The sequence below is a fragment of the Bactrocera neohumeralis genome, chromosome 5 (genome assembly GCF_024586455.1).
Source record: "Bactrocera neohumeralis isolate Rockhampton chromosome 5, APGP_CSIRO_Bneo_wtdbg2-racon-allhic-juicebox.fasta_v2, whole genome shotgun sequence".
NCBI classification, from domain to species: domain Eukaryota; kingdom Metazoa; phylum Arthropoda; class Insecta; order Diptera; family Tephritidae; genus Bactrocera; species Bactrocera neohumeralis.
Genome location: NC_065922.1, coordinates 32,576,072 through 32,591,320, shown reverse-complemented (window position 1 = coordinate 32,591,320; position 15,249 = coordinate 32,576,072). Strand labels below are relative to the sequence as shown.

The following is a 15,249-nucleotide window of genomic DNA, read 5'->3' as shown; positions in this document are numbered from 1 at the left end:
TAGAAGTGTGGATTTAACGTTGGAGTTGAATAGTTTCATTTTGATACGCTGCGTAATGAGCGAGGAGCTCGAAACCGCATTGAGGGGATTGAAAGCTTGGTTGGTCTTCTTTATACATTTGGGTATGTCTTCATTTGATCCTCCGTTTGCAAATAACTACTTGGTACTAACTTTATAATGAAGGGAACTTACTATTCCATGTACATAGTAAGTTTAACTAAATTAAAAATAATCTTCTCTGTAAGCTAGTACCGATCGTTCGAATGCATGGAGCACCTTGAGTTCTGAAATATTGGATTCAGTGTCAGCTTATGGTAATAGCACAAGAATATGGCTAACGATTTTAAACTTTGCCCCTTAGATCTTTTTAATGCTACTAATTTTCAAATAGTATTAATTACACTTTCTTGAATTTTGACTATGTTACTTGGTATATGAGTGGTATGAGGTATATGTATATATGAAATATTCTTATAAACTATCTTTATGTAAATGAAATTTATATTTTCAACGCCTGAACGAAATCAGTTAATTTACATACAAGAAAACTCGACACTTACTGGGTCTCAATTCCAATTTGATGTACTGCGGCATCAGCTGTACAATTTCACCATTTTCATGCGAGTTTTTACTTTTGCCGCCACTTGATAGTGGTCGCTTGAGTTCTCCGGTTATTTTCGTTTCGGGATTCTCAATTGATTTACAAGTTGTGTACGCATTGCTTGGAAAACACCGATCTTCCGCAAAGTTGGGCTCCTTACACCAGGCACAGTTGGCCGTTTGTATGCATTCCCGGCAGGTGTCTTTGTTTTTACACGGATTCATTTTATCCACTCCAGTGGTATTTTTTAACGCCACAGCGCCTACCACAAGTATTACTAACAAAAATTCACCGTAGCGCCAATGGCTCGACATTGTGCTCTTGTATTGTTTTATACACTCTTATATTTCAGTATAGTTTATAATTTATTATTATAGAAATTTATAGCAATTGATTTTTTAAATGTTATATAGCCATGGAAGGCTGCAAGGCAACTGATTTGTGAAGAAAGTGTTTTCAGCAAATTTTGATTTTTAATCTCCATACGCACATATAATTGCAATTATATATATGATTCATTTGCAGTTTTGCGGTGGTAATAATCATTTCAACCACTAATTTAAATTCTACTTAAAATGCTCTCGATATACCAAGCATTTAGTTGTATTTATATTTATACAAGCAGAAACCTCCGTAGAAACCTCAGGCAGTTTTATACACAGTTAAGCCACACTGGAGCCGAACTGCTGATAAGCTTCAGGGAATTCTAAAAGCAAATATTTACGTTATAATTTCAAGACTCATAATTGAGCTAAGCGGCAATAATACTAAATATTTATCACACTCAACAGAAACCTGATAAAACACAAAAATTTGTGTTCACATTTGACTTGTGCTATTTATTTAACTTTTCTCGCTCGTTCTATTTTTCTCTCTCTCTCTCTTTCTCATGAAAATTTTAATTTTAATGAAATACTTTGATGACGCAAGTTCTTAGTTCATTATTTTGTTATTTTTTAATGCTGCATCTGTAGGGCGGTATATAAATAAATGATCAGGTATATTATTCTCACTATATGTAGCTAGATTACAATTTTATTCATTTAATTCTATTGGCGAGCTTCGTAGTAGATCGTTAATGACATCTAACATAGCTAAAAATTTGAACAAATTTATAATATTGGGTAGTCGAAAAAGTCTTTTCGTGTTTTGTCAAATAGATGTCGTTGCAGTCGTATATCTCCAGTGCTACCAATCACATTTTGTCATACTATATAGTGTTGGAAAAGTGTAATTTTAAGCTACATTTATCTAAAAAAAAATTGAATTCAGGGAAGTTGAAAAAAAGTTACAGCTTTTCAAAAACGAGTGAAAATAATAAAGAAGTTCGCTATATTTTGAAATTTTTGTATAAAAAAGGGAAGAAGCAAGCCACGCAATTTGTGAAGTTTACGGAGACAATGCTGTATCAATTCATCTAGCACAACAATGGTTCGTTCGGTTCCGTTCTGGAAATTTCGAAATTTCGATTTACACTGATGGAATAATGTCTCTAGCGGAAAAGTGGCAAAAAGTGGTCGACCAAAATTGTTTATTTATTTATTATTATAAATATAAAAAAAAAAATAGTTAAAGTTTGATTAGAAATGCGAAAAGACTTTTTCGACTACCCAATATAAGAGATCGCTCGTCGTTAAGCTGTAACCGTATGCACTCCTGGCATATTAGAATATACTGTTGTAATCGATTCTTTCAATCTCTGTACAACAAAAAAAAGTTTATCATGCCTCGTCAAAATTTTCAAAAAACATTTTTGAAATTTCAAGACCCACATAACCATTTAAAGAAAGAACGCATGGATTATCATAGATACGTATATACGTATAGGATATATGTACGTATATATCGCTATAAAAGATGTTTTCTTCCCGTCTTTTTGATCGATGAAATGAATTTACAAAATCAGTAATTTCAAAATCATTTAGATTGTGACAAAAAAGTGCCCGGAAATTGTAAATAAAACGCAAAATATTTAATTATTCATCAATATTTATTTTGTCGTCTTCAAAGTAATCCCCACCAAACGTAATACACTTTTGCCAACAATTTTTTCCAGGCCTCGCAACAATTTTCATAAGCACTTTTTGGGATTGCCTTCACCTCGATCAGCGAATTTCGTTTTATCTCTTCGATCGACTGAAAACGGGTTCCACGGTGCGACGATTTCAGTTTGGGGAAGAAAAACTCACACGAAGCCAAATCTGGTGAATACGGTGTTGATCGATGGTATTCATTGGGTTTTTGGCTTTAAATTTGTCCACAATGATGCAATATCACCGTGGAAAATCCATGAATTGTTCTTCCACAATTCCGGCCTTTTCGACAGATGATCTCACACAAACCCCTCAATACCATAGGCCAAAGAGAACTCCATATTGACCGATGATGCACCAAACCACCTTGAATTTTAAGGGCGGAGCCTGCTTAAGAAGCTTCAAAAAGTCGGATTTTGTTTTTTGCTTAAATCTCTAAATTATCTAATAATGTGTCCCCAAGGTTATAGAAGGGAATTCGAAATATTGTCGCAGCTAGAATGGAATAGTGGCCGAGCGTCTAGCAGATATATGAGCGCTTGGGTAGAAAGCGAAAACTTTGACGCGCGATTTCTCGGTTTTTCATTTTTACGATTTTTCTTAATTGGCGGGCAGGATGAAAAAAAAACTAAACGTCATATGGAATTGGGGCAAAGTTTATTATCTTTGGCATTAAATTATCTTAAATTTAAACTAAAAAAAAACTAAGAAAAGTCAAGTCTGAACATATTTTTTTAAACAAGTAAAATTTTTTTTGTCAAAAACCACTTTTTCAATTTAAAAAAAAAATGTAGAATCCTTTTTTAGTTTAACTAGAAGATAAATTATTACAAAATATGAATCTCTTTGATTTTTTTGTTTCCGATAGAAATTGCGACCTGCACCCTGCCCGCCGTCCGACAAATGCACATGCGAGATGCATCGGGCAATTGCTTCCCAAAGGCAGAATATCAAAGATTTCGTATCCACAAATTTTTCGGATGATGTTTAAATACGTAACTATAATCCCTAATTTCGCTTTAATCAACTATTTCTTTCCCTCAAAAAAATCGATTTTTTGAAGCCTCTCATTTTTTTCTCCTTCATTCCATATCTTATCGGCAGTTATAATACTCTCCATGAATTTGGGATCGGAATTCGAACGAAAGATACCTATTTACGGTATTCTTTTTGTAAAAATTCACCTTTATCGGAACGAGTCGAGCAAGAACGCGTGTCATACCCAAAGTGTTTACCAAAATCATTCGAACGGACTCTCGTGAGATGTCTAACACTCTTGTCTTCTCTCTAATACTTGGCGGACGATTTGCAACTACCATATCCTCCATTTTTTCATATTTTCATCATTTAAAAAGGTCGAAGGTCGTCCAGAACGTGGCATGTTTTCAAAGGAACCCTGAATCACCGCAAGCCATTTTCAACATTTGCAATGATTTCATACACGAAATTTGGTAGAAATACAAAATTTGAGACAAATTCTTTGTTCGATGTTTTATCCATTGTAAAAATCACAACGCACAGCTGAGGCGTACCGAATTAAGCATCTGCTGTAAACAAACTGGTTGACAGATCGCGCTCACATTTGATACTATAATTAAGGACAGTCTTACTAACTTAGCAAAATACATTTTATTTTGAAGTATCATTTATCCGGTGAATTTAATAACAATTCTGGGTACTTTTTTGTCACAATGTATATACACACAACATACTTATTAATCTTAATGATAAAATACTAATTGACATAAAACAAAAATTCTCATCGGGCGATTTAACCTTTGGTGCTAAGAAACCATCTTACTATATGTTTATGTATTTGGTTTATAGGAATTTTCCCATCCGAGTTTAGAACTGCAGATCTTTAAACATCTTTAGCTGATAAAATCCTTGTCCACCCCTTCATTATTTGAAGCCATACACTAATTTTATTCTGGTATACTTGTACTACATTTCCTTTTTCGATTTTTTGTAAGTTTTGTTTTTACGCTGACGATATAAACTCGTTCACAAAAGAGTTTCTGCGACATGTTTTGGGTTTCGTATTTTAAAGTTTCGAAATGAGCTCTGACAAACAGCACAGCACTTATAATACGAGCAATGGACTCCTTTTATATTCCGTGAAAAATTGTTTAAAGATGTCGTGTTTTTTCTCAGCCTTTCTTAGTTTGCTTCCACGTCTTAGCTTCTTTGTAGGTGAAACGTTTATCTCGCCTTTTACATTTATCTATGAGTAGCTGTGAAACTTTTCGATCAAGCATATACTCGTATATGAAATAAACTTACCTTCTTTTCAAAACAACTTACTTTCGAATGCTTCAAGGCCTCTTGAAGTTAAATTCTAGAAAACCAATTAGCATCGTTCAGTTTCTCCCAAGTATATTCCTTTCCTATCTATTCTCCGCATCTTCCTTAAATCTCCCTACCTTAAGCTACTTAAAAAAAAATATTTCTTGCAGTAACAATCTGCCTATTTTAGACTGCACTTTTCTAGTGCTCCTCACGTTCCGCTTGAACTCGCCAGTTGTCTTTAACCAATAAATATTTCCAAAAATCACTGAGCAGCTCAGAAAATTAGATGAAACAAATTGCTACCCACCTGGTTGACTTACATGTTTGGTGGATTGGTTAGGTGGAAATATAAAAAGGATGGAGGAATGAGAAGCCAAATTGTGATACACATATTGCCTACCAGAGTTGTAAATGCTTGTAAGTCGAACACTGGTTGTTTATTTCGCTTATTTTGATCTACATAAGGAAATTTGATTTCTTTACGATATGTTGCAGCACACTTTTGAGATGAGTATTTCTTCATGATCAAATCAAATCCTATTCGTTAAATATTCAGAAATTAGCTTTAGATATGTGTATGCAAAACGTTTGTTGTTAAGTTTGGTGTATGAGGTTTAGCAAGCCGAGCAGAGTATGAAATTTATACCCTGAGTAGGAGCTATATTACTTAGTATACACTACTATGATCAAATTATAGTAAGACTTTGTTCATAATCAATTCAATCCTCGAAACAGTCAATACGTGTAGCGATTCTCGTTCAATGTCTTCAATGGACTCAAAACGGTTTCCCTGAGGCGGTCGTTTGAGTTTGCTGAATAGCCAGAAGGGACACAGAGCTAAATCAGGCGAATACGGTGGTTGCGGCATTACATTGGTTGAAATTTGGCGAAAAACTCACGAACAATAAATAGAGTATGCGACGGTGCAAAAGCCAAGATTTGTCGGTCCACAATTCCGGACTGTTTTTACAAATAGTTTCGACGCATAACATTCAAGTAGTATTCCTTGTTGACAGTTTGGCTTGCCGGAAGGAATTCGAAGTGCACCACACCTCGATAATCGAATAAACTGTCAACATAACCTTAATTTTTTACGTCCTTTTTGCCACTAGAAATTTGATTGATTTGATGATGAAATTTCTTTGCTGCATAATTTCACTCATCGTAAAAATCGCCGAATGTACTTTATGTACTTCAGAAAAACAAGCGTATAACCGAAGAGTTGAGTCAATTTAGTCTATCAAGTCTATCTATCCGTTTGATTTTCTATATATGCGCCAACTAGTCCCTCAGTTGTTGAGATATCGATCTGAAACTTCGCACATGTCCCTTTCTCACCAAGAATCTGCTCATTGTCGGCATCGTACTTCTATAGCATATAGCTGCCATACAGACTGTTCGATCAAAAGCAGTACACAGATCTTATACATCTTTATGTTATAAGAATACCCTTCACATGTGTATTATAGTTGCAGTGTATCCGAAGTTATGGTTTTTTTTCTTGTTGGTAATCATTCGAAATGTTTTAAGCAACTTTAAGTAGTTGTTAATTTATATACATATGCGCGGTGTAATGTCTTGACCAAGAACGAGTACACCAATAAATTTCTTTCTAAAATAGCTTTGCAGCGCTTTGATTACTAACCACTGACTGACGATGCAAAGATATTTGTATACTTGTGAGTTTTCGCTCACAACATTGCACATGTATACGAGGTTTGTTCAAAAGATATCGCAAATTTTGTATTACTTAAGAAAGTTTTTATTTATTCATGAATTTCTATCTTGTCCCTTTCAAAGTAATCGTTCCCAGATATCTTGCACATCTTCCGGGGTTTGTTTTTCATCCTCAAAGCACTTAAACAAGTATTTTTTGTGATTTTGCTTAGCTCTTCCTTCGATACAATTTTTATAACCTGCATCGTAGCGTAGCGTCGTTCTTTCGTTTTGAGAAAAAAGTGGCGGGGATACAACTCTGGAGAATACGGTGACTGCCCCTGCAAGCGAAGAAAACTGTTAGCAACACCTTCACATTCGATCTAACTTGGCGCGCTTTTTTCGGTCTTTGCTCATGCGACAGCTTCTAATAGGATGATTGAGTTTTGGTTTCCACGTCATAACCATAAATCCATGATTCGTCACCAGTTTTGAGCCTTTGGAGCGGATCTGAGTCATCACGGACTGAGTCCCACATCTCCTGTTTCTGGTCGAAAGTGAAAAATTGTGGCACAAACTTGGCGGCAACCCGACTCATACCCAAATCATTGGTTAAAATCGAATGACACGAGCCTTCTTTAATGGTGATTCGACGACTGGCCGCCACTATTTTCTTCATTTCATTAATATTTTCGACTTTTTTAGACGTGCTCGGGCATCCGGCATGCTCTTCGTCGTTCACAAATTCTCAAACCTTTGAGGACATTTTGTACGACCTAAGCAAAACATGTCCAAGCAAACAGCTGTCAATTGCCGATTTTGAAGCATTTAAAGCGTCATTGAAGGCATTCTCGTCTCAAAATGCTAAACTTTCATCGGTCTTTTCAGGCAAGGAAACAAAAAAAGTCCAGTGGGGCCACATCTAGGTTGTAGGGCGGCTGCGAAAGCGTCGGGTTGTCAGCCTTGGTTAGGTAGCTGTTCACAAGAAAAGCGGTGTGGGCTTTGCCGTGGTGCAACTTCCAATCCGCAGCGATGTCTTGTCGGACCCGATTGACCCTTCGCTTGAGTCGCTTGAGGCCTTCCACGTAAAACTTGGCATTGACGTTTTGTCGAGGAGGAAAAAATTCATGGTGGACGATGGCTTTGATGTCAAAAAAGAAATTGAGCATCGTTTTCGCTTTCACAGAGAATTAATCGCGTACCTCTGCTCTAACGAACGCTGCACTTTCGGCTTGCACCACTCACAGAAACACGTCGCGCGAAAATGTTTGTCTTTACTCTCCAGGTTCTCGGAAACATTTGACCAGTAGCTCGTTCGTTTGCTTGGAACTAGCCCTCTACCGATAAGAGTCGGTACGTGCACAGTCCGAAGTACAGTCGCGGCGGAAGAAAATCAGTTCTATTACTTTCCGGGCAATCGCTGTATGTATATTTATTCCGCGAAATGCATTGAATAGTGTAAAATGCCCGTATAAATCGCTGGCTCTCTCGCTGTAATGTTGCTTATAACGCGCTTTCGTTGCCACGCTGCATGCCACAAACGAATTTTTGTGCTAAATGAAAACAAAAAATAGTTTAAAATCGTTGAAGTGCTTCTCTCTGCAGACAGACAAGGGGCGTGGCCTCAAATGCATACCAGCCGCAACGCGTTTCTACAAATTCTTTTCTGCGCCCCCTTCTTATACCCCTCCCACACCGACAACTGAGGGCGGAAACGTTTTGTAATAAAACTGCCATGCAACATGCAAGCTTAAATACTTGTTTTTCTGCACCGCTTCAAAGACGACCACATCTTTCTAAACTTCAATGATTTTTTTCTTTTACACACAGCTATAATTATCATTTGTAGACTGTGCTGTGTGTGTGCTCGAAATTTAAGTAGCAGCAAGTAGCACATGCCAAGTTGTTGTGGCTGCTGCTGCTGCACCAAAGCCGACGGTCACGTGGCCCTTACCAACCTGCAGTCACTCGTGCCAATCCGCCCGTCACTGGCAGTCAGTTGAGGTTCAGCGCTTAACTGTAAGTACTTCCGACTTTAAAAGCACGTCACATCCGGTTTGACTCTTCAGCCGTGAAGCGTGTGATTCACTTTGAGAGTAGACTTGCGAGTGAAAGGCGCCTCAAAGAGTTTATGTAGTGTCTCTAAAGATCAGCTGACGTATTCCGTAACGCCGCCGTCAATATATAAAAGGTGGCGGCATAAGATAGTGCTACTTACTTGCTTAGCACAAACTATGTGTTGTTGTGATGTTCGTTTATGCGGGAGAGAGCAAAAAGTGAGTTTGAGTTAAAGCCTGGGTTCAGGCCATAATTTTGTAAATATAGTGGAAGTTCTTTTAAAAAAAAAAAAGGCTTAGAAACTTTCATATACATATTATATAATGACAAGTGGAGAATAAGTACGCAGAGTAGACACTCGTCCGGCTTTGAATACAGAAACGTTGTATGGTACTTCCGTAGAGTCTCCGACGGGACCTTGCTGATCGAAATGCTTCATCAGTAATTTTTTTCAACACCGTGGTTCTACTGTCACATTTTCTTGTTCCAATCGCTAAGATTCATGAAAAGAATTGGTTTGGTCGTTGAATCTTACAATATACCAATGTAGAGGTCCGTTCCAAAAGACATTTCAGAGTATACATACACATATCTATTGGCATGTCCATTTTTTTCGATGCGAGCGAGACTTGCTCGACGTCGCTACCGCAACTTTGGTTATTATTTGAGAAACAAATCTCCACAGCGTGTTGTTAAAATTGTTAATGATAAGTGGTTGTGTCTATATGTTCGTATATTTCCTCTTCTTCACATCGCCTGTTTTCATTTTGGTCGTATTTGGAATCGCACCTGCATTTACAAACGTATGTTTATTGGTGAAGTTTTTGTGTGAATTAGGAATTATGCATACGGATTTTACCTTTACCTTTACTTACCAATGTGAATGCAAGTGCTGCATATACAAGGCGGATTCCAAAGTAAACAGAACTTTTTGAATCTAGGCTCCCTGGTGGCGCCATCTACATACATATATGTATGTCGACTGGTGCGTTAGAATCTGCTATCTTAATCGATTGTCCAGTGAGAATTTCATGACATTTCATAGATTGGAAGTGAAGTTATTGCGTTTTAAGTGTCAATATGTTTGTGTTATCGGTGCGAAAATGAGCTTCGAACAAAGAGCCAACATTAAATTTTGTTGTAGAATTGGTAAAACTTTTACTGAAACGCTTCAATTGATGAAACAAGTTTACGGCGATGATTGCCTATCCCGTAGCGCAGTGCACGAGTGGTTTCAACGCTTTTAAAGTGGTTGCGAGGACATAAATGACGATAAACATGTGGGCCAATCAAAATCCATGATCACCGGAAATTCCACCGAAACTGTGCGTGAATTCATCAAAAATCAGCCGAAATCATCATTGAAATTCATGGAAATGAAACTGAACATCTCCAAAACATCAATTTATCGCATTTTGACCGAACATTTGGGCTTACTAAAGAGGTGTGCACGGTTTGTTCCGCACAAATTGACTGACGACCAAAAATTGCTCAGAATCCAACATTCGAAGGTCATCATTAAAAATGGCAAAAAGGACAAAAACTTCCTTTACTATATTGTGTGAACGTGGTGTTTCCAATATGACTCCGAAACGAAATGCCAGAGTGCTGAATGGAAGGCACCGGACAAGCCGAAACCCAAAAAATCGCGCATGGAGAAGTCAAAAGTGAAGACAACGCTGATTTGTTTTTATGATTCCAAGAGTATTGTCCAAAAAGAATTTGTTCTACCCGACCAAAAACGTTAATGTGGTATTCTACCTTAGAGTTTTGAAGCGTTAGATGCGCCATAATCGTCGAGTTCGGCCCGAATATAGCGAAGATGAAAGTTGGCGTTTTCGATCGACGCTTCTGACCGATTATTTGACCAAAAATCACATTTCAACCATTAACCAATTCCCGTATTCACCTGATATGGCACCGTGGGACTTCTTCCTTTTCGGAAAAATGCATTTGCCCATGAAAGGAAAGCGTAATGCAGACGTAGAGGCCATTCAAAAGGCTTGCACCGGCATACTGGCGGCCAACAAGCTAAAACACTCGATCGAAATGCTTTTGGACCGTGCAAAAATCTGTATTGAAACAGAAGGAGACTACTTTGAATAAAATAATTTGATTTTGCCGAAAAAACCACTGGTTCTGTTTTTTTTTTTTTTTAAGTCCTGTTTACTTTGGAACGCACCTTGTATATATCAATGTGAATTGTTTTTTTTCCTTAAGTTAATTTTTTTTACAACAATAATCTCTCACATCATTAGTACATTGTCCTTTTTTCCATATATTTTTTCTAACGGTCGCTGCAACGGTTTTAGCTACAGCTTTCCTGGATAGGCCCTGCTGTGGTTTAGGGTACAGCTTTTCTGGACAGGCCCTGCAATGGTTTAGGGTACAGCTTTTCTGCATAGGCCCTGCTGTGGTTTAGGGTACAGCTTTTCTGGATAGGCCCTGCAATGGTTTAGGGTACAGCTTTTCTGGATAGGCCCTGCAACGGTTTAGGGTACAGCTTTTGTGGATAGGCCCTGCAACGGTTTAGGGTACAGCTTTAGTGGATAGGCCCTGCAACGGTTTAGGGTACAGCTTTTCTGGATAGGCCCTGCAACGGTTTAGGGTACAGCTTTTGTGGATAGGCCCTGCAACGGTTTAGGGTACAGCTTTTGTGGATAGGCCCTGCAACGGTTTAGGGTACAGCTTTTGTGGATAGGCCCTGAAACGGTTTAGGGTACAGCTTTTCTGGATAGGCCCTGCAACGGTTTAGGGTACAGCTTTTGTGGATAGGCCCTGCAACGGTTTTAGGGTACAGCTTTTCTGGATAGGCCCTACGGTTTAGGGTACAGCTTTTGTGGATAGGACCTGCTACGGGTTAGGGTACAGCTTTTGTGGATAGGCCCTGCAACGGTTTATGCTACAGCTTTTACGGATAGGCCCTGCAACGGTTTAGAGTACAGCTTTTCTGGATAGGCCTTGCTACGGTTGAGGGTAAAGCTTTTCTGGATAGGCCCTGCAACGGTTTAGGGTACAGCTTTTCTGGATAGGCCCTGCAACGGTTTAGGGTACAGCTTTTGTGGATAGGCCCTGCAACGGTTTTAGGTACAGCTTTTGTGGATAGGCACTGCTACGGTTTAGGGTACAGCTTTTCTGGATAGGCCCTGAAACGGTTTAGGTACAGCTTTTGTGGATAGGCCCTGCAACGGTTTAGGGTACAGCTTTTGTGGATAGGCCCTGCAACAGTTTAGGTACAGCTTTTCTGGATAGGCCCTGCAACGGTTTAGGGTACAGCTTTTTGTGGATAGGCCCTGCAACGGTTTAGGGTACAGCTTTTCTGGATAGGCCCTGCAACGGTTTAGGGTACAGCTTCTGTGGATAGGCCCTGCTACGGTTTAGGGTACAGCTTTTGTGGATAGGCCCTGCAACGGTTTAGGGTACAGCTTTTATGGATAAGCCCTGCAACGGTTTAGGGTACAGCTTTTGTGGATAGGCCCTGCAACGGTTTAGGGTACAGCTTTTGTGGATAGGCCCTGCAACGGTTTTGTGGATAAGGCCCTGCAACGGTTTAGGGTACAGCTTTTGTGGATAGGCCCTGCAACGGTTTAGGGTACAGCTTTTGTGGATAGGCCCTGCAACGGTTTAGGGTACAGCTTTTGTGGATAGGCCCTGCAACGGTTTAGGGTACAGCTTTTGTGGATAGGCCCTGCAACGGTTTAGGGTACAGCTTTTGTGGATAGGCCCTAAAACGGTTTAGGGTACAGCTTTTGTGGATAGGCCCTGCAACGGTTTAGGGTACAGCTTTTGTGGATAGGCCCTGAAACGGTTTAGGGTACAGCTTTTGTGGATAGGCCCTGCAACGGTTTAGGGTACAGCTTTTGTGGATAGGCCCTGCAACGGTTTAGGGTACAGCTTTTGTGGATAGGCCCTGAAACGGTTTGTGGATAGGCCCTGAAACGGTTTAGGGTACAGCTTTTGTGGATAGGCCCTGCAACGGTTTAGGGTACAGCTTTTCTGGATAGGCCCTGCAACGGTTTAGGGTACAGCTTTTGTGGATAGGCCCTGCAACGGTTTAGGGTACAGCTTTTGTGGATAGGCCCTGCAACGGTTTAGGATACAGCTTTTCTGGATAGGCCCTGAAACGGTTTAGCTACAGCTTTAGTGGATAGGCCCTGCAACGGTTTAGGGTACAGCTTTTGTGGATAGGCCCTGTAACGGTTTTAGGAACAGCTTTTGTGGATAGGACCTGTAACGGTTTAGGGTACAGCTTTTGTGGATAGGCCCTGCAACGGTGTTTTAGGCACAGCTTTTGTGGATAGGCCCTCAAACGGTTTAGCTACAGCTTTTGTGGATAGGCCCTGCAACGGTTAGATACAGCTTTTGTGGATAGGCCCTGAAACGGTTTAGCTACAGCTTTTGTGGATAGGCCCTGCAACGGTTTAGGGTACAGCTTTTGTGGATAGGCCCTGCAACGGTTTAGGGTACAGCTTTTCTGGATAGGCCCTGCAACGGTTTAGGGTACAGCTTTTCTGGATAGGCCCTGAAACGGTTTAGGGTACAGCTTTTCTGGATAGGACCTGCTACGGTTTAGGGTACAGCTTTTGTGGATAGGCCCTGCTACGGTTTAGGGTACAGCTTTAGTGGATAGGCCCTGCAACGGTTTAGGGTACAGCTTTTCTGGATAGGCCCTGCAACGGTTTAGGGTACAGCTTTAGTGGATAGGCCCTGCAACGGTTTAGGGTACAGCTTTTCTGGATAGGCCCTGCAACGGTTTTAGCTACAGCTTTTCTGGATAGGCCCTGCAACGGTTTAGGGTACAGCTTTTCTGGATAGGCCCTGCAACGGTTTAGGGTACAGCTTTTCTGGATAGGCCCTGCAACGGTTTAGGGTACAGCTTTTGTGGATAGGCCCTGCAACGGTTTAGGGTACAGCTTTTGTGGATAGGCCCTGCAACGGTTTAGGTACAGCTTTTCTGGATAGGCCCTGCTACGGTTTAGGGTACAGCTTTAGTGGATAGGCCCTGCAACGGTTTAGGTACAGCTTTTCTGGATAGGCCCTGCAACGGTTTAGGGTACAGCTTTTCTGGATAGGCCCTGCTACGGTTTAGGGTACAGCTTTTGTGGATAGGCCCTGCAACGGTTTAGGCTACAGCTTTTACGGATAGGCCCTGCAACGGTTTAGAGTACAGCTTTTCTGGATAGGCCCTGCAACGGTTTAGGGTACAGCTTTTGTGGATAGGCCCTGATACGGTTTAGCTACAGCTTTTGTGGATAGGCCTTGCAATGGTTTAGGGTACAGCTTTTCTGGATAGGCCCTGCAACTGTTTAGGCTACAGCTTTTGTGGATAGGCCCTGCAACGGTTTAGGGTACAGCTTTTGTGGATAGGCCCTGCAACGGTTTAGGGTACAGCTTTTGTGGATAGGCCCTAAAACGGTTTAGGGTACAGCTTTTACGGATAGGCCCTGCAACGGTTTAGGGTACAGCTTTAGTGGATAGGCCCTGCAACGGTTTAGGTACAGCTTTTGTGGATAGGCCCTGCAACGGTTTAGGTACAGCTTTTTGTGGATAGGCCCTGACGTTTAGGGTACAGCTTTTTTTAGGCCCTGCAATGGTTTAGGTACAGCTTTGTGGATAGGCCCTGCAACGGTTTAGGGTACAGCTTTTGTGGATAGGCCCTGCAACGGTTTAGGGTACAGCTTTTGTGGATAGGCCCTGCAACGGTTTAGGGTACAGCTTTTCTGGATAGGCCCTGCAACGGTTTAGGGTACAGCTTTTCTGGATAGGCCCTGCAACGGTTTTAGGTACAGCTTTTCTGGATAGGCCCTGCAACGGTTTAGGGTACAGCTGCTGTGGATAGGCCCTGCAACGGTTTTAGGTACAGCTTTTGTGGATAGGCCCTGCAACGGTTTAGGGTACAGCTTTTCTGGATAGGCCCTGCAACGGTTTAGGGTAAAGCTTTTCTGGATAGGCCCTGCAACGGTTTAGGGTACAGCTTTTCTGGATAGGCCCTGCAACGGTTCAGGGTAGGACTTGCTACGGTTTAGGGTACAGCTTTTGTGGATAGGCCCTGCAACGGTTTAGGTACAGCTTTTCTGGATAGGCCCTGCAACGGTTGAGGGTACAGCTTTAGTGGATAGGCCCTGCTACGGTTTAGGGTACAGCTTTTGTGGATAGGCCCTGCAACGATTTTAGGTACAGCTTTTGTGGATAGGCCCTGCAACGGTTTAGGGTACAGCTTTTGTGGATAGGCCCTGCAACGGTTTAGGGTACAGCTTTTGTGGATAGGCCCTGCAACGGTTTACGGTACAGCTTTTCTGGATAGGCCCTGAAACGGTTTTAGGTACAGCTTTTCTGGATAGGCCCTTAAACGGTTTAGCTACAGCTTTAGTGGATAGGCCCTGCTACGGTTTAGGTACAGCTTTTGAAGGGCCCGAAGTTTAGGCGTTTTGGAAGGCCCCGGGAAGGTTTTAAACTTTTTTGGATAGGCCCCACGTTGGGTGTTTGGGGTTTTTGGGCATTTTTTGGCCCCGAACTTTAAGGACAGCTTTTGGGTAGGCCCTGCAACTTTTTGGTACAGCTTTTGGGATAGGCCCGAAGGTTTTGGGAAAGTTTTTTGGGGAAGGGGCCCCA

At 40.9% G+C, this 15,249-nt stretch overlaps 2 protein-coding genes across 3 annotated transcripts in view; one reads left to right on the top strand and one right to left on the bottom strand.

Moving 5' to 3' along the window:
* The window catches only part of LOC126759524 (integrin beta-PS-like), a 201,272-nt gene that overhangs the window by 7,227 nt on the left and 178,796 nt on the right, over nt 1-15,249 (bottom strand). Inside the window, exon 1 of one of the 2 annotated variants that reach the window (XM_050474382.1) lies at nt 561-1,259. The exons of the other annotated variant lie outside the window; for it this stretch is intronic. Coding sequence (XP_050330339.1) covers nt 561-915 — 355 coding nt within the window. The 5' untranslated portion in view covers nt 916-1,259. Of the gene's footprint in view, nt 1-560; nt 1,260-15,249 lie in introns of those variants that run through there. 2 annotated transcript variants of the gene reach the window in all.
* The window catches only part of LOC126759526 (dynein axonemal intermediate chain 4-like), a 105,597-nt gene that overhangs the window by 79,704 nt on the left and 10,644 nt on the right, over nt 1-15,249 (top strand). The window lies entirely within an intron of this gene.